The sequence below is a fragment of the Dermacentor albipictus genome, chromosome 9 (assembly GCF_038994185.2).
Source record: "Dermacentor albipictus isolate Rhodes 1998 colony chromosome 9, USDA_Dalb.pri_finalv2, whole genome shotgun sequence".
Lineage (NCBI taxonomy): Eukaryota > Metazoa > Arthropoda > Arachnida > Ixodida > Ixodidae > Dermacentor > Dermacentor albipictus.
The window spans coordinates 66,180,271-66,199,793 of NC_091829.1; the positions used below are offsets into that span (position 1 = coordinate 66,180,271).

A 19,523-nucleotide genomic window follows, 5' to 3' on the forward strand; every position below is an offset into this window, starting at 1 on the left:
AAAGAAATTCAAAGTTGAGAATGCGAAGCAATGCTTTTTTTACTCACCGCTGCACACACCCAGAAGCTGCAAGGTTAACGCGCTTTTGTGGGTAGTCTGCCAGCAGACTGCGCTTCGTCCCAGCGACGAATTTTCGCGCTAGCTAGAACATAGCTAGAACGAGCGCGTCTCCTTGATCACGTGACGCGCGCGATCGGGCAAGCACTAGAGGTACATCGTTAGTAAGCCAGAACTGTGCAGCAGCCGTGGCTTGGGGATCGGAACGTCATCAGCGCCCCTGGCGCCGCCGCCTGCAGTGTAGTTTTCTTGCCTGGTCAGTTCACGTTGCGTCGCCTCCCGCAACAACTGTCGTGGCCGCTGCGCTGTCCCATTTAGCGCAAGGGCTGGAAGACGACCGCAGCCGCTGAGCAGTGCTTGAATTGTACCAACAGTGCTGAGTGTGAGCGCTGAACACCCCTCCATTACTGCGAAATGCTTACGCATCATTCAGATAAGTCCCCGAAGAGACGCTACGTCTTTTATTTGTTTTTTAAAATTTTATTTCTCTTTCTGCCTTCGGCGGTGTGAGGTAATGTGACACTGCCTTTCCGCTTTTTTTTTTTTTGCTCTCTTTTCGGGTGTGCTCTGACTATCAGTCTCGTTAGCGTTCCCCAATACACTATGCGGCCGTACGCGTTTACGTAGCCTCCTGGTACCGCTTCTGGGGTTAAAACAGGCTTCTGGCTTCAACAGGCTTCTGGATTCTGGCTAAACAGGCTAAACAAGCCACGATGTGACCGCGGCTTCTCCTATAGGTGACACGCGGACTGCACCATCGCTCGGTTTAGATATCCAGCGCTAGAGTAACCTTACTCTATTCCAGGGTGACCATAGCCAGACTCAGCGCGTTACTACGCCAACCTGCTGAGTTCGGAGGAGAGGGCCGCAGGTGCGAGGAGAACTACGGGCGTGGAGAAACAAGTGACGCCAAATAAGAACTTAGCGAAAAAAAAAAGACGCCTTCAGTCGAGCGGCAAGTCGGTCGACCACCCGCAGAAGACTCCAGTTTTCGACGCAGGCATCGCAGACAGGAGACCGGATGAAAGTTACAGCAGGAACGGGTAAGCGTCGGATGCAGTTTTTATTTTTTTACAAAAGCCGTCACTGTCAGACGTTAGACATGATGTTTAAAACAAAGTACAGCGTGTGGCAGGCGATCGTTAGCATGGCTCCATGGATAACAGATGTTGACGTTGTACAGCCGCTTCCATATCGTGGAAAACAGATGCCCGCGCCAATTTCTTTTGTTTCGCTGCGGCCTGTATGTCTATTTGTTTGTTCTCTACGTATGTCAGTGATCAAAATCTCTGTCAGCCTGGTGGGAACAAAGGTATTTTACATAAAATAAAGTATGAAGATTTTGCCAGGATAGTTTTGGAAGTATCAATTACGCTTCATGCGAGCAAGGATATGAGGCTGTAATTCGTAGTTAATTTTATTCACCCCAAAGCGATTTTGTGTTTGTAGTGTGTTTCCGCAGATCGACCAGCGAGGTTCTACAAATTTGCCTGACTCAACGGGTGTGGAAGTTATACAGGGTGATAATTTTTTACGTTTTACGGAATTCGTTAAATATCGCCTATGGCAGATAGTATAATTCTTGTCCTTGAGTTGTATTGTTCGAAGAGGCGGACATTAATAGCACGAAAAACCGAAACCAACTAATTAAAATAATTCACGAATTAACCTCCTTATTACTTTACGGCTGATATTACAATTCACTGACTGTAGCCGGTGAGCTTGCAAGACATGACCGCTTGAAGTTAATTTCCAGGAGTACACCAGTTTCGACATATTTCCCAAATAGCGGGACGAAAAACATGAGCGTTCCAGTTAGTTTCGTGTTTCAATGCATAAACGAGCGTTTTGTTAGAAAAAAAAAGGGAAGTGGAACGACAGTGAATTCCTTACCACGAGTCTGACTGAGAGCGCATATGCCCAAACTGGTCTCATTCCGGAAATTCATTCAAGCCAACTCACCAGCTGCAGTTCGTAAATTGGCATATGTGCCGCAAAGTAACTAAGAAGTTAACTAGTTAGCCTTTGTTGATGAGTTGAACATGTGTTTAGAGTTCTCGTGCAAGTAATGACCGCCTCTACAACCGGATATTTAAAAAAAACTTCCGTAAAGCTTAAAGCAACGATCACCCCCATATACAAACTGCAGGACACTGCGATACTCAGTTCTCCCTTGTACAAATTTGCCGACTCAGGTGGTTTTAAAAAGCTCGACGAAGGCAAGCCAAGCGGCAGCGTTAAAAATAGCTTTTTCCTAGCAACTACGTGCAGATTGCGCGCGGCGCGTTGTCAAAGTACAGCGGAGTTCCCCACCTGGCATCCCACGGGAAGAGTTACGACTCCTTGCCGCACATTTTTCATTGCCACACCAATCCGGTCTTTCGCAACATATAAAAAAAAAACGACCCGCATGTCCATTGAACCTTCCACACTGCAAAGACTGAACGTCCGGTATTGCACTAAAAAAAAGAAAATTGTGTAGGCTTGTTCGGAGACTCAGCTGCAGCTGCGTGCTTGAAACATCTCGTGCATGCTGCGGAGCGTTTACGGGCACCAGATCGCAGGAAATGACGAAACCAAATACCGAACTTGCATTTATGCACGCATTACAAAATTTGAATGCTTAGCTTACGTTACGCTTAACCTATGCCACGGCTTGTGGGGGTCTTAGGGCCTGAATTTGCAATCGTGCCCGCTCACTATGTGTGCTCTACGCGGGGTATTTATTTGGGCCACTAGGCGCATAGAGTTTTCTACATTAATCACTAGAGGTAACTCTGGCGCTAGTGTCTACGGGAGCTGCAATGGGAGCAGTTGTCCCAGCATGGGAATTAGGGTAAGTACATGGAGTTGCCTAAACTTCGTCATTTTGGCTTCAAACCGGCTTTGTGAACGCGTAATTTTCAATAGTATGTTGCGCAACAAATAATTAAATAAACATCATTAAAAATGGCCCGACGGCAGGATTCGAAGACTGGGACTCTAGCACAGAAGCCTGGTATTGAAACCATTATGCCACGGACGCACGTATCGACAAGCGAATGAAACGCCCTTATGAATTTATCGCGGGCATGCCAGTGCCTTGAGACGCTTGGCGCGTTTCGATTTGGCCACCTGGACAAGCTCAATAGTTGCTATTAATAGCAATTGTACGCGTTCCCGGCGTCGTCTGCACTTCAAAGAATATAGACTGCGCTGAAATATACGACAATAAGATTTATATAGCGTAATATACAAAGCCACAAGAACGTCTGAATCCACAAGCACGAATACCAGACAAATCCATGTACTTCCCGTCATTCCCATGGTAGGACAACGACTGCAGCTCCAGAGTTCCCTCTAGTAATTTTTGCAGGAAACTCTATGACTAGGCGACAGATGTTATCCCCTTATTCTGGTGGCACACGATACTGCCCCTGCATAGATGGTTGAGCCTTCGGTTGAGGTTGAGGAACACAGGCACGTTCTGCCGCGGTCAAAGGTGTTGGGTGTGCCACCTGTTTCGGTTACCTGAGCCTCATCGCACCATTTCTGGACCCTACACTTGTGGAATGCAGGTGCGCCACAGCCTAGCCAGCGTGAATTTTAGGAAGGAAAAAAAATCACGCACTTTCATGCATGGTCTTATAACTCTTGGTGAGCACCGGCTTGAGTTCGATGGATTACACCTCGATATGGCAGAGGGAGCTCACGCAAGCTCTACCGCTCCAGCTCGAGCCAACAAGCGTACAGCCAGGATACGCGTCTCCAAACGCCGTGGACGCGGCTAAATTTAGAGCAGATTGCATGATACGTGGCACAATAGTGGTACCATCAGTCCACGCGACTTATGAATACTCGAGTAATGACTTCATTCCTCTGCACAGCGTTATAATAAAGTAAGGCACGTGGGCAGTACGGTTGAAAAGATATAGGCGATAATACGGTTGCATGTTTTCGTTACATGCTGTTTTAGCAAGTGCCCCTCTGTGCTTATGATCTTTTTTAATACGCTTCACGCATTAAAGAAACCGTAAAAAATGCAAGCCGGTGCAGTTTTATTCTGTAACGGAGAAGGAGCAGGAAGTCGCGTCCAACGATATTATCAGATTTTATCAGGTTTTGCCGTCAGTTGAGAGACAGCGCCGTGTTGTCGTTTTTTACCTTTCTTTTGTCTTCCTTGCCTTGTGTTGCGCCGTTACAAACGCTACGATGGATCGTAACCAACTGGCCCAACTTGTCGTCTTGATGCTATATGCGACTGCATTGCGTTTTCCCGACGAACAGCGACGCCCGCTGAAGACACGCAGGGCGTCAGGAAGGACGACGGAGCCAAGATTCCGTCTACCGAAGAACTGGAGCCGCGGGCGAGTCCGCTGTGGCGAGACCTCGTCGCCAGCTGCCAGAGGGCGGCGGTGTGGCTGGTGTCGCTGGGGGTGGTACCTCGTCACGTGTGCCTGGTGCCGGACGGTCACCGGCGCTTCTCCAGGGCCACCGGCACCGACCTGCGCCGGGTGTGCGCGGTCGGGGCGGATAAGTTCACCAAGGTTGGTGCGCCGTAGAGATTGGTTGCTTACTCAAATAGCAAAAAGAAAGCGCGGATACAACCCCCATGTCGGAATCTGAGAAGAGAAGTTTTTCGTGAAGCGGTTTTAAAAAATGGCTGTGGCTTAGGTAAGGTTAAGCCCAGGATGCGAAGCATACTAGCCTTTATTTTAGTTGTTGAACCACTGTTTAGCTTGGTGAACTGCTGTTGCTTGGCTATATTTGGTTCGGCTAGACGAAGAAACAACTCATGCGTTACTCTGCTTCGCCTTGGACGCCCCGCATTGGACGCGGTGAGCGTCGAGCAACGCAGCGTTCGTGGCGGCAACGAAATGTGCGCCTGAGCAAGCGACGCACGCCTGAGCCATAGAAACAGCTCGTTTCTAAGGCAACACCGCATTCACTAGAGGCGCTTTTGTACCGCTTTGAAGCATCGTACTCGTGGCTCAGTGGTAGCGTCTCCGTCTCACACTCCGGAGACCGTGGTTCGATTCCCACCCAGCCCATCTTGCAAGAGTTGAGCCAAAGCCATTTCTCCTCTGTCGTGACGTCACGGTGTCACGTGGTATTCAAGGCGACACCGCTGCGCCTGAGGAGCTGGGTTGAGCCCTCGTAATATGCTTCGCATAACAGAACGCCGTGCAACAGATTATATTCGGCGCAGGGATATACCCTCACCACGTGACTCACGAGACCGCACATCGGAATGTCTCGGTCATTGGTCCCTTTTGTTACTGAGGCTCGGTGCACCGACTAGAGAGGGCCGATCCTGCAGATAGTGCAATAGCAAACTGTACTTTACTCGGCGAAAGACTGATCAAGCAGATGCGCCACAATACCAAACCGTAGGAATATAGGCATAGCAAGATTTGCTTTATGAGTGGAATTTAGATCTTGATGTCGCACGATTGTGGCAATAAGGATATTTGTTAATGTCCAAAATTCTTCCCTAAACCTCTATCACAGTGGTCATTGTTGTGCCGTTATATCTCTACGTTAGCTTATAAACCACTCTTCTTGTGTGGTCCTTCGCGGGTTTCTACCAAATGGTGCCGAAACCCGGCAACCAGGGACCTTTAGGACTCCACAACCCAACGAGGAAGTGTTGCTTCCGTGTCCTGTGCGAAAACACAGTCAGACGACACCTCATGAAGACGGGGAGGTCCAGTTGGCCAATGTAGAACTGTTGCGCAGGGGTAGTGCAGTGCTTGCTGGTACGAGATAATTCTTATTGTGATCCAAGTACGAAGCAATGCGCGCCCGGTCCTTATCATCTTATCAAAAGCAGGGGTGGGAGTCACAGCGGTAATACCAGTGTTCATGCGAACAGGAGTTATCCGATGTCGCTCAATGTCAAGCGTTAGGCGGGGTGGGGGGTGGAGGGGGGACTCTCAATATTCTGTCATCGGTGCTTGGTTCCCCTGGCAATGCCATTAAATATTTGCTTCACCCTGTGTCATCAGTAAAGAATACCACAAAGAGGGTACCTTATGCTGTCATGCTCCGCGGTGAGCTTATATAGACGCTCAGGCTTTGACGTGTTGTGGGCCTTGCTGCATGATGCCTTCCGGTTCTTGCGTTCCTGGATATCTGCATATATTGCTTTCTTACTAGATGCTTTGGTCCTTTGATAGTTGCTTCTGTCATGCATGATGCCTTCGTTATCAAGCTATCACTTGCGACAGGGAGAGACAGATCTGTGGGTGACGCTCTTCTATGTTGATAACAGAACAACTGTCGGCCTTCTATTCTCAGCACCTGTACTAGCCGGAATAGATTTGGCTTTGGTTCATTCGTGAGACATTGTAGTCATCACTACAATGTGCCCGTGTTCCTTTGCCTGGACGGCACTGTGACAATTCGGTGAAAATGAGGCATTCGAGGTCACCTGGACTGTTTATAAGAGTCGCTGTGAGACCGTGTGTTCTTATTTTCATGGTTCGCATGTCCTACCCCCTGTACAAAGGCTCCTTCGGTATCACTGTGGTTACAAGAGCTGCTTCCAATTTGTCTTTCTTGCGCCTTGGACCCGGCTCTAAAGTTCAAGGCGATGACATCAGTTGATAGTTGTGTTCAGTTCCGTCATTCACGTCAATAACCATGTTACTGCAGGCTTTAGACATGGCAGTTTCCTTTCCAGCGGGTGCTACAATTTTATGGAAAATTTCTTTCTTTATGCCGTTGGTTCTTGTACTTCGATGCGGTTACGGTTTGAAATTTCCGTCTCACAATCTATTACCTGTTCTGCTTCCTGCAACGCTTCAAAGCAGAAAAATAATAGGACGTCGATCTCGCATTCAGAGATCTCTGACACGTCTTCACTGCTTGCGTTCTGCTTCATCTGAACAGGAAGTTTGAGTTTAGACTTGAGCGTAACCAATTTATCCCTGTAGTCTACGTGAAGACTATCTTCTTTCAATATTTTCATCTAGAATACGAAGCGACTCGTTAAGTTCCATAGAATAAGGTTCTGTGGAACTTAATTGCATAGAAAACAAGGCCAGCAGTCAGGACACCATGCAAGGGTAGTAAACATGGTAATGCTGTCCTACGCTTGAGCTACATTTGGCAAGAGAGAAGCAGCAGCCATAGTCGGGGGAAGCTCGGGGGAATTCACAAAGAAAGCTTCGATTTGAAAAGAAGAGAATGAAATTACTGCCGACAGGCAGCGCCTCTCTCTAGTGTAGTCTGTCGTCACATGAACGGCGGTCAGCAACGCCTCACTCCAAGTTAAGCAGGCCACAGGCGGTCACACTAAGACTTTTGCAAACGAACTCGTACCCAAATCCGGCGTCTCTTAATAGCATATATCCAGAGATTTATACCAATTGTTCTTGCGTGGCCTGTGGTGAGGTAGCTACGTTGCCTCATATGCTCTGGGAGTGCGGGTCGCTGGGCCCGAAGTTCACCAAGGAAGAGTGGGACGCCCTCCTGCGAAGTCCCGTTTTTGAGGATCAAATCCTGGCCGTCCAGCGAGCCCGCGATCGGGCCGGCAGACTAGATCTGTCAGTCCCGTCGTGGGATTAGCCAGGTGCGCGTTTTATCGCGCTTTGCTGGACCAAATAAAAGTTTATTCACTCACTCACTCAATGGCAGGTAAAAGGCCAGGGTCGGGCTCAGTGCACCTTGCGCAGTCGCGCACAATGCGCGTGGCAACCGGACTCTCCGGAACACGCGCCAATGTGGCTTGCGATTCTGCGCATGTCTTCAAGGTATCGTGTGCAGCACACAGGCGAATTGTAGAAGACCTGGTTCAAAGTCGGTACAGACGGCGCTTCCCCGGTCCGTACATCGTCTCCGTATGTATCTCGATCTACGTGCCTCTTCTAACTGACAGCGCGGATTGAGGTCGCACATGAAGGCCGACTTATCCCCTCCCAGTGAATTCAGTAGAACACTATGGCTTTCAAAAACAAAAAAAAGAAAAGAAAAGAAAAAGAAAACACCACGACAACATCCGTGCACAACAACATCGTCTTCGTCTCGTGTGTCGCGTCGCCATTGAGCTGAACGACAAAGCGTATAGACGTGGTGCACAGAACTGACGTGTGCTGTGGACCCGCTTCCCTGACGCCTCGCTCGAGGGCAGAGCTAGCGGGTGGCGTCCCTTCGTCGTATCACACCTAGCGAAAACGCTGTCTGAATTGCAAGCTTTTCGCGTTACAAAGCAGCGTCCTATAATGTTTGCACTGAATGCACTTTTGCGATCACGCCTTGAGCTGCGACGCATACATTGACGTGTACTGCTACCGCCTATGCGTCCAGCACGCAATATACGAAGGAGTTCTTAACCTTCATGCGATAGAATGATCTCAGCGATATAAGATGGTGTCAAATGGCGTCAAAAAGTAGCTTCGTGCTACACATGCGTTGTGGACAACTTTTTTTTTTACATTTCTCCAACCTTCCTCCGTATTTCTGGCTTCGGAAGAACCGATTTGCCGTACGGTATTTATTTATTTATTTATTTATTTATTTATTTATTTATTTATTTATTTATTTATTTATTTATTTATTTATTAGTATTACCCTCAGGGCCAGAGGCATTACAGAGGGGAGTGGAACATACGGGAAAAAAGACACGATACAGATTTTTCTTCTGCTCAGACAATGTTAGCTAAAATGATAACACTGGGAAGCAACAAAAATTCAAGCAATTGACCGATAACAAATATAATTACATAGTTGGTTAGTTACCTTGAAATACACGTCTGTTTAAAACATTATGAAACTGGGAATAGTGAGCAGTGGACGTGACTGATCCCGGAGGGTGGTTCCAGTCCTGTGAGGTGCGGGGTACAAATGATTGATAACATGTTTGCGTTAAGCATGACATTATTCCCACCTTTTTGTGCATGATCTAAATGAGGGGAAATGTATGATGGAGGAAGAATAAGGTCGTTGTGCAGGGCGGGACTGTAGTATATCTTGTGGAAGAGACATAGGCGAGAAAACTTCCGGCGACAGGCGAGTGACGCAAGCTGTAGAGACTCTTTCATTAAAGTGATACTGGCAGTACGACTGTAGTTTCCTAGAATGAAGCGGACAGAGTTATTCTGGACAAGCTCGAGGGCAGAGGTTGATAAAGCAGTGCTGGGGTCCCAGATGGAAGAGGCATATTCGAGTTTACTTCGGTCTAAAGATTCGTAAAGGAGGAGTGTTAAAGAAACAGGAGCAGATGAAAAATTGCGCCAGAGGTAACCTAACGAGTGGTTTGCATTGCTAATTATTTTGCTAATATGAAGAGATCAAGAAAGAGAGGAAGTTATGTGGACACCTAAGTAGCAATAGGATGTTTCGACCGAGTAGGAAGTGGGGCAAGAAGTTGTACGGAAGATACGTAATACCTTAAACTTCGTTGTGTTATGTTCCTTCAGCCAGACTTTACACCAGTTAGATGTACAGTTGATATCGTTTTGAAGGATCGTGACACCATTTTGGTCAATAATTTCTCGGAAGACTACGCAATCGTCGGCGAATAAGTGAATGTTAGAGGTCACGCATTGCGGCACGTCGTTAATATAAATGAGAGACGGGAGAGGGCCGAGCACTGAACCTTGGGGCACGCAAGAATGAACAGGCCTCAACGGGCAATTATAAGTGTTAGCAGACACGAATTGTGAGCGTCCGGTTCGAAAATATTTGATCCAGGAGAGAAGTTTCCTATCAATGTTCAATTTGCTTAATTTAAAGAGAAGTAAACTGTGGCAAACTTTTTCGAAAGCTTTTGCGAAATTTAGGAAGACACAGTCAGCTAAGAACGATGATCAAGAATTGTATGTAGCTTGTGCGTAAAGGAAGTCAACTGTGTTTCGCAGGAAAGAGATCGGTGGAAATCATGTTGGGCCTTCGAAAAGAGCGAGTTGGCATCAAGGAAATTAACAATGTTTGTGTAAAGGACATGTTCGAGGATTTTACACGGGATACTAGTTAGTGAAATCGGGCGGTAGTTTAGGGATGAATTTTTACTTCCATATTTATGAACTGGAACCACCTTTCCGACTTTTGTATGTTTAGTTTTGTATGTTACGTTTTCAGGCGTGCTTTCTTTGCATATTTTGTGTATGTGCGGCGCGCGTATTTGTGTTTCGCTTCTCATCGTTACCACTTGAAATGGCATGCTACAAGCGCCCAGCCAGGTGAGTCCCTCTAGTTCTCATTAAACTACCGCTTCCTATATGTGAATACAGCATCATTTATTCTCTCTCTCTCTCAGCTGCGGGACTGGTGCTTCCGTGGGGGAGTGGATGTCGTAAGCATCTTCATGTTCAGCGTGCGTAACTTAAGGCGCAACGCATTCGAGGTGACCTCTGCTCTGGACCAGGCGAATCTGATGCACGTCGAGGCCGTGGACAACGTGTGAGTGGCTGGTAATTCAGCAACCAGCGCTTCGCCGGCTCGCTGTGTGCTTGCTAGGGATTGCATAGGCACTGTGCTGTAGATACATGCGACCCTTGCCGCCGCAGTGTTAGACCTTCCCCGTGAAGGTTCGACAACATACAATTAGGAAGAAGAACCGCTTGCAGGTGGATGTTCCCATTATGTTGTGGATACGTGCTTCAATGTATACTTCTCTAAATATTCACATTAAGAGCCATAAAGGAAGTATGACGTGAAAACTTACTATTTATAATATATTTTTCCGGATATACTATAGATTTACAGGGCGAACATGCGCCTCAAAACAACAACACGGCGGCAAACAACGCCGCAGGCTTGCGCATATTGTCGCGGAGGGAACCCCCCTCGCCCCACCTAGGGCGGGCGGCGGGAGAGGCTGGGGTTACGCACAGTGCATCAAGTAATCAAGAGGCGATGGACGCCGAAATGAGCCTCGCGAGCGGAGAGCAAGCGGCGACCGCAGACACCGCGACCACGGCAACGACACAGATCCCGCGAGAAGGAGAGCTGACGGCCATTTTGGCCGCAATTTCCCAAATTAATGAAAGGCTAAGCAAAATGGACGCCCGACTCGAGGCTGTCGAGAGTCAGTCTCACGCGCGATCGGTGAAGCACAAGCGCATAGCGCCAAAAGTAGCCTCAACTTCGGTGAGGAACCGCTTCGCGTCCCTGAAAAAGGAGCGGTCCGAAAAAATCAAAGGCGCGATCGCGAAACGGCGCAATCGACTCGAGACGTCCGGAAAGGATGATGCAGAAGCCAATTAAGAAGCACAAGAAGAAAACTGGGGGGGATACCACAGTAATTTACCAATGGAACTGCCGAGGGATTCGCAACAAAGAAGCGGAACTATTATTACACATTGACGGGCAAGAAAACAAGCCCGATGTAATTGCGCTACAGGAAACAAACGGGAAATCAAGACTCCCGGGGTACGTCACTTACACGGACCCCACGGAGAATGGGACGGCGGTGCTCGTCCGCAGCAACGTGGCGGCAACTCAACATGTCACGGCGCAGGGTGGGTGCGAGCACACGCTGGTAGAAATTCATGCTAGAGAAATTGGCAGCTCGGGCAATTTATTTGTAATGAGCGCGTACTGCCGTCCGTCACAACGGCAGTACGAATTTGACCGCATCGTGAGCCAGGCGAAAGGGTTGGCGGGGACCAGGCCGCTCCTGATCCTCGGCGACTTTAACGCCCCTCACACAACGTGGGGCTATAAGTTTCAGTCCAAGAGAGGAAAAGCATTGGCGAAAGCAATGGAGGATCACGAGATGGCCGTCCTGAACGAGCCGGACGTATCCACCAGAAGAGGCAACAGTGCCGCTAGGGACACCACACCAGACCTGTCGTGGCTATCGGGCACGCTAGACGTCTCCTGGAGAAGCGAAGAAGTGGACCTGGGGTCGGACCACAGCGTGATTGGTATCACGATCCGAGGCTCCCGATATCGGGCTGTACTGGGGACGGCGCGGATCACGGATTGGGACAAGATGAGAAAGTTTACCCAAGAACAAGAAGAGGCATCCGAGGAAGAAACGGGACAGGCTGAAAGACAAAGGACCTACACCGATTGGGCGAGGGACCAGAAGAAGGCTCTAGATAAATTTACCCAAGAAATCGCAACGACGTCGCAGACACCGTACGTGGACGCCAGACTGACCCACATGTGGGCGGCCCGACACTCGTTGACGCGGCGGTGGAAACGTCAGAGACACAATAGAAAGCTGGCCAAGCGCATAGCAGTCTTGAACAAACAGATCGCCGAGTACGCGGCCAAACTATGTAAGGAAAATTGGCTGAAGACCTGCGACGGCCTACAGGGCAAGCTCTCGACGTGGAAGACGTGGTGTCTCTTGAGGCATCTGATCGACCCGCTGAGTAGCAAAACTGCGACCAATCGCAACCTCACCAAAGTATTGAACACGTACAAGGCAGACGGCCGCAGGCTCCTGGAAGACCTGAGGGCCAAGTACCTAAAGACAGAGAAGGGCCAGTACCCGGTGCCCGAGAGGTACGAAGGACCCGACAACGAAGAACTGGACCGGCCGTTTACCATGATGGAGCTGTGGACAGCGATAGATGATAGTAACAAGAGAAGTGCACCCGGCAGGGATGCCATAACTTACAAATTGCTCGGTAACATGAGCGGTACAGCGGCCCGCGGCCTCCTAGAGCACATTAACGAAGCCTGGGAGAGCTCGCAGTTGCCGAAGGAATGGAAGGACGCCGAGGTCCGCTTCATTCCAAAGCCCGGCAAAGCCCTCACGATAGACAACATGCGGCCCATCTCCCTCACATCCTGCGTGGGGAAGGTGATGGAGCGCATGGTCCTTCGCCGGTTGCAGAAGCACCTCGAAGAAACGGATCAGATGCCAGAAACGATGTATGGCTTCAGGCAACATCTCAGCACCCAAGACGTGATGATCCAACTCCACGAACTGGTCGTCAAGCCGGCAACCAGGCACGCGCCGCGCGTGGATACTCGCCCTCGACCTGAAGGGAGCGTTTGACAACGTGTCCCACGCGAGCGTGTTGCAGAATCTAAACAAAACCCGGTGTGGCAGAAGGACATTCGGCTACATAAAAGATTTCCTGTCAAACCGAACGGCGACTATCAGGATAGGGGAAGAGAAGTCGGACCCTGTCGAGCTCGGCGATAGGGGCACCCCTCAGGGATCGGTCTTGTCGCCCCTGCTCTTCAACCTGGCCCTGCTGCCTCTGCCCGATCTACTCAAGCAAATCGAAGGCGTGGACCACGCGTTCTACGCCGACGATATTACGGTGTGGACGGCCCGAGCCGGATCCGACGCCTGGATGGAGGAAGTCTTGCAGCGGGCGGCAACGACCGTGCACGAGTACGCAAAGTCGTGCGGACTGAGCTGCGCTCCCCAGAAATCAGAGCTGCTCATTATCCAACCGGGAAAAACCAAGAAGGAGCTGCCGCCGAACGTGATTATTACGATCGCCGGAACGACCATCAAGCCAACACAGCAGATTAGGATTCTCGGCCTACTACTTCAGAGCGACGGAAAGGCACAGGCCGCCATCACAAAGATCAAGACTACAACCGAACAGATACTTGGTATGATTCGGAGGGTATCAAACAGAAACCGAGGCCTTAAAGAGGACGATGCCATGCGCCTGGTACGCGCGTTCGTCGTGTCGCGGGTTACCTACTCCGCCCCGTATCTCCAGCTGACGAAGGCGAATAGGGACACCCTAAACACGATGCTTCGTAAGGCAACGAAACAAGCACTGGGCATGCCCATATACTCGTCCACGCAAAAACTGCTAGACATGGGCGCCCACAACACGGTGGAGGAGCTCATCGAAGCCCACCTCTCTAATCAGAGAATCCGGCTCAGTCACACGGAACACGGACGAGCCGTCCTACGCAAGATAGGATGGCAGATCGAGCCAGTACCCATCAAGACGGCCCTTCCGGAAGACTGGAAAATGACAATTCAGACAAAACCCCTTCCCCGGAACATGACGCCGGGCAAGGACGACGAGAGGCGCACAGCGCGAGCCAAAGCCCTAGCCCGTAAGCTGGAAGAGAACCCCAGGGTCCTCTACGCGGACGCCTCGCTCCGAAAACACAGTGACCGTGCAGCCGTGGTGGTTACTTCAAAAGAGAGGCTGATCGTCAGCGCGTCCCTGAAGACAACAGACCCCGCAGTTGCCGAAGAAGCGGCCGTAGCCCTCGCACTCGCACAGCCGAGCGTGGACACCGTAGTCACCGACTCAAAGACAGCCTACAGAAGCTTCCGCAGGGGGGTAATCTCCTCCGCGACCCGAGCCATTCTAGCCAAGCACAAGCCTCCGGGAAGAGCCATAGAGCTCATGTGGGTCCCGGCTCACTCGCAGGTAGCAGGCAACACCATCGCCGACTACCATGCCCGAGAAATGTCAATCCGGGCCGAGCACGAGCCGGCAGATCTACCGCACCCGGTTACCAGCTTTCGGGACATTACCCGGATGTACCGAGAAGAAAGGTGCAGACTGCCAGAACCTCACCCCAAACTCACCAGGCAACAACAGACGATCCTGCGTCGAGCGCAGGCGGGATCGCTTGCGCATCCCGTACTGATGAACCGCATGTACCCTGCGGAATACGATATGCTCTGTCCTTTTTGCAGAAGGGAAAGGGGCACCCTGCCGCACGTCTTGGCAGAGTGCACAAAACTCAAGACCCCCCCTCCTCCCCTTCCCACCAACACCCCCAATCCCCAACCCCTTGAGCGATGGGAGACCTTGTTATCCAGCCCCGCCCTACCGATTCAGCTCGCACTGACGGACAGGGGCCAGGAACTGCTGGAAACATATGGGTCCCGTAACTAGGGAACCACCCCGTCTGGTGCCTGCGTGCACCACCGATTTATTTCGGGCCCAGTGAATGTTGCTTCATCATCATCAACATGCGCAACTGCATAGTGCTTATTCTGGCATGGTGGCTGATATTTTCCATGACACTCTCAATCGCATGTCTAAGGAAGATGACAATTAATATTAGGTTATTTTTCTACGTCAGTTGACAACACAATATTTAACGCTTATGCAGGGCCGTATTCGTTGTCTATAAAAAGACACCGCATTTGTACGGTGTTTCCGCTTGGGACACATTGAAAGATGTGAGCGATGTGCCCCGAAGGCAGATTACATGACGCAAATTTTTCGTCAGAAAATTCTTGTTTTTCTCTCTATCAAAACGCTTAGACTATTACAAAAAAAGTGAAGTGGTAACAGTGATTATTGAAGCCTTGCCCTGGCCGTTCACTTAGTGTTGACAATATATTGCAAGATCGGACGTGAGTCCTATCCTGCAAAGCGCAACAGCGATTTCTGAGACCGAATACGAATCGAATAGTCCCAGTGGCGAACCGAATCGAATATTAAATACAGTAGAGTACATTTAAGACGAACTCGAAGGGACCATGAAAATTTGTTTGTCTTATCAGAAGGATAATAGGCAACATGATCAGGTGCATCCACATATCTTACTAAAAATGGTAGATCACACAAGAAGCATTTATTTAGCAGGACGTAATAGAAGAAGGAGAAACGAGGCGAAGTGGAGGAGGAATGTAGGCTGAGGCGCGCCCGGTTGACCTCCTCTAGCGGTTGCTGCAGGTTTTGTTTGCGGTACGGGCGTACCAGCTTCATGTTGTGGTAACATCGTGGTCACGCGCCGTACGCTGTGTGTGCCAGTGAAAGTGTGGGAAGGTGAGCCGAAGATGGCGGCTCAGCCCCGCGTGCACAAGGGAGGAAAGGGGTGAGGAAGCGCGCCGTCTTCCGTCGCGCTCATGGCACCGGGAGAGGGCAGGAAGGGGGCGTTACGCTTCACCCGCGCGCGGTCGCGTGGGATTTAAGTATAAACCCCATGCAAGCGATTTCACGCTCGACGGCGACAGGCGATGCGACGGACACGGCAGTCACGCTCGTTCGTCGCCTACAAGTCGTACGCCACGCGAGCGACGAATTTGGGCGACGCCTCCCCGGTGTTGCCGATACGAGGACAGCAAAACACGCGCCGAAACTTGCGTGACGCGTGCTATAATAATCTAAGATGATATGTTTTACTGTAAAGAGCAGCATAAACAATTTCTGAAGGTCTTACAGTATGTTCTTATCCTTGCACGTGTCAAATTATACGTTTGCTCGTTCTATGCGACAATCCGTAGTACTTGACTGATGTACACTCAGTTGCGGCTTCGCGCTATTGGCTAGTCGCTCATAACACTTAGGGGCGACGAGCGACCAATTCTATATTTGAAGAACGGAGCGATGGATCGACACCAACGAGCGATCTGTTCGCGCGACGGCTTGTTTCGTCGATCAAAGCCGTTGCTCGTCGCCGCCGCGCACAAAATCGTTCTCATGGGGGAAATGAAAGCGATCTGCTTTGGAGGGCACAGTCTAGATGTGCCAATGGCTCGTAGCTTTGCGTGCGCTCTGTTCTCGCTGCTCAGTTTGGTTTGAAGTGATAGACAGCACGAAGGTCACTTCGCTCGCTGCTGCTGCTGCGATTCCTCGCTCCAGCGTTTTGACAGCGAGCGTCCGCGGTCATTGAGTGTAATGTGTTCATATTTGCCTGTGAGAGCTGACACGGTGCTTGTGAATTTAGTTAATAAGCGAATGTTCACACAGGGGAGTTAACTCCCGCGGCTGCTGCGTTGGCGTCGCCGCGCGAGACCCCTGTCTTGAATACGATCTGTGATGCGGACAGTGTAGGCCTCAAGGCGCACCGAGGGCTGACAGCGTCGTGTGCGCTACAGGACCCGTACACTTGCGCGTCACCCGCATTCACGAAGTGAAACGTCACTAACTTTTTTTTTCATCCTCTTGCTTTCGCCTCTGTATACGGGCGATGTGGGCTGCAGCTTTGATAAGGGGATATAATTATGGCCGACGTGACATATTTGGTATCTTTGAATAGATTCAGTGCATAGTCTGCAGACCTCCGGGCCACATATCAGCCGCGATTGCAATTGGAGCGCGAAGCTGACGTCACTTTTTTAAGAGTGGGCCATAGTGGACACTTCTTCTTAAATGTGTTAACCTTGTTTCGTTACGTGCACCTACGCACCCTCAGCTTTGTTTGACAGCAGTGGGACACGTCAGATAAGATGGCCTCACCTGAACCTGCTAACAGCGTTTGCTCTCCTCCCACTCAATCAGGGACGTCTACCATGCTAGGGGAGTGCAGGTTTGCCCCTGCGGCGACCTTGAGCTGCTGCCCGAAGAGTTGCGCGCCAACATGGCGCGTGCTGAGATCGCCACGTTGAACATGCCCGAGAACAGGTGAGAGCGCGGAACCACCATGGCTTGGCGACTAAGCAAAGATATTTCTTACAGCTAATATCTACTGGTGCTAACACTTCCTACATTTGCGTAACCATTTATACTCCTTTATTTGGCCAGCCGTAACAGAGCCGTAGAAGTTGTTCGTGAATTGTGCAGCAGAAGTCTTAATCAGTAGTGGCTGGCAGTAGCTGAGCGTCCGCCATGTAGTACAGTTTACGGAACACTGGAACACCAATAACGTGAACAACAACGCAGGTGGAGCCGTCTTGTGACACTACCTTCAATGGTTATACGAAGTCTTGGAAAATGTTTTTACGCTGCGTCACAGTTCCCGTTGAAAAAAAAAAGGGGGGGGGGGATAAGACGAATCACATACCCTATAATGGTTGGCCGTGACGGCGTCTGTGCGCAACCAGGTAGGTTGACCATGTGTCTAATGACTGATCTGTGTGCTCTAGTTGGAGTCAGCGTCATGAAATGGTACCACCAGCGTTGCTGGTCACATATTTTTCTTCCTTTCCCCCTCTCCTCGACGTCCCCACGTGGGAGGCCTAGGCCCAGCCACCATCTCTTGCTGGTTTCAAAAAAGTTTATTCAGTCAGTTCCCCCTCTCCCTCTCTCTCCGACGTTTCGGCATTCGGCAAACTGTGATACCTTTACAGCATCGCTAAAACGCTCTAGCAGGTGCGGGAATACAAAACATTCGACGATTATACCATACTCCCTAATGCGAAATCTGAACGCAGCTGCATAAGTGCCCATGGCGATTTCGGTGATTTCGAGACCGACATCACCGAACCCACTGGCAGTGGGTCAGTGCCGTGAGCGTCTTCGCAGGGGGAGGGGGTAGGGCTACTATTGTCACACCGGCCTCATGAGCCAGCTGTGGAAGGCGGCGACGACGAAGCCGCGAGCAGTGGCACGAACGCGTTCGCACGGTTACGCCGAGGGGCGCCGACACTCAAACCAGGATCGGGTGCCTTAGAGCTGCGCTGTAATATTTGTAGAGTATGTTACAATAAAACTTACAGCAATTATTAAGAAGAATGAGTCACAGTATTAACGCGACAGCGTTACTGCATAAATTGCATAAATTATGCACTGCATAAGTTCCCCGTACTGCATAAATTCCTGTGTCGGCGCCTTGCGTCGGACGTCGTTTAGGGAAAAATCATCCCAAACCGCAACCATGCACACAGGCCCTCCGCGTGGTTTGAATGGAATTCTCAAAGTATTTTGCGTAAGAAAAGTCGTAAAGTACAACTTAAACGCAATCTGCAGACATAGTGTCAGTCTGTTTTTTGGATATACCAGAAAACATCATTCTATTACGCGGAAACTCAAAACATAAGCTCCTTTTCCAGCGTTTCTACCACACATAGAGTGGTCTGCTGCGCTGGGTTCCTGGCGACAACACCGTCCAGATGGCGCTCGCCTCAGCGCATCCGCGGTCCACGCAAGAGGCCGCGTTTCTACCAGAAAGCTCGCCTTCGTGCGTTCACCGCCAGCGGTCCTGATCATGATCCAGAGAGTCACCAACCGGATCAGAGGGATCAAAGAAGAAGACGCACTGCGCCTGGTGCAGGCATTCGTCATGTCACGCGTAACGTACTCCGCCCCGTACCTCCAGCTTACGGAGGTGAACCGTGAGACGCTGAACACGATGATAAGGAAAGCAGTCAAGCTCGCCATGGGCATTCCGCTCTAATCGTGAACGGAGAAGCTGCTGGACATGGGTGCCCACAGCGCGGTGTCTAGTTGGTGGAAGCACATATATCCCACCAGAAAGTAAGGCTGAGCCGGACAGAGCACGGCCGTTTTACGCAATCATCATCAGCCTGGTTACACCCACTGCAGGGCAAACGCCTCTCCCATATTTCTCCAACAACCCCGGTCATGTACTAATTGTGGCCATGCCGTCCCTGCAAACTTCTTAATCTCATCCGCCCATCTAATTTTCTGCCGCCCCCTGCTACGCTTCCCTTCCCTTGGAATCCAGTCCGCAACCCTTAATGACCATCGGTTATCTTCCCTCCTCATTACATGTCCTGCCCATGCCCATTTTTTTCTTGATTTCAACTAAGATGTCATTAACTCCCGTTTGTTCCCTCACCCAATCCGCTCTTTTCTTATCCCCCAACGTTACACCTATCATTCTTACCTACGCAATATAGGATGGCAAATTGAACAGCAATTAACGGAGCCGCTCCCCACAACGTGGAGAGACATTAT

At 50.2% G+C, this 19,523-nt stretch overlaps 1 protein-coding gene and 1 long non-coding RNA gene across 2 annotated transcripts in view; one reads left to right on the top strand and one right to left on the bottom strand.

Moving 5' to 3' along the window:
• The window catches only part of LOC139050086 (uncharacterized), a 174,409-nt gene that overhangs the window by 39,212 nt on the left and 115,674 nt on the right, over window positions 1-19,523 (bottom strand). The window lies entirely within an intron of this gene.
• LOC139050084 (isoprenyl transferase-like) overlaps window positions 1,012-19,523 on the top strand; it is a 26,620-nt gene continuing 8,108 nt past the window's right edge. Inside the window, exons 1-4 of the mRNA XM_070526287.1 lie at window positions 1,012-1,100; window positions 4,324-4,583; window positions 10,298-10,440; window positions 17,166-17,288. Coding sequence (XP_070382388.1) covers window positions 1,079-1,100; window positions 4,324-4,583; window positions 10,298-10,440; window positions 17,166-17,288 — 548 coding nt within the window. The 5' untranslated portion in view covers window positions 1,012-1,078. The remainder of the gene's footprint in view (window positions 1,101-4,323; window positions 4,584-10,297; window positions 10,441-17,165; window positions 17,289-19,523) is intronic.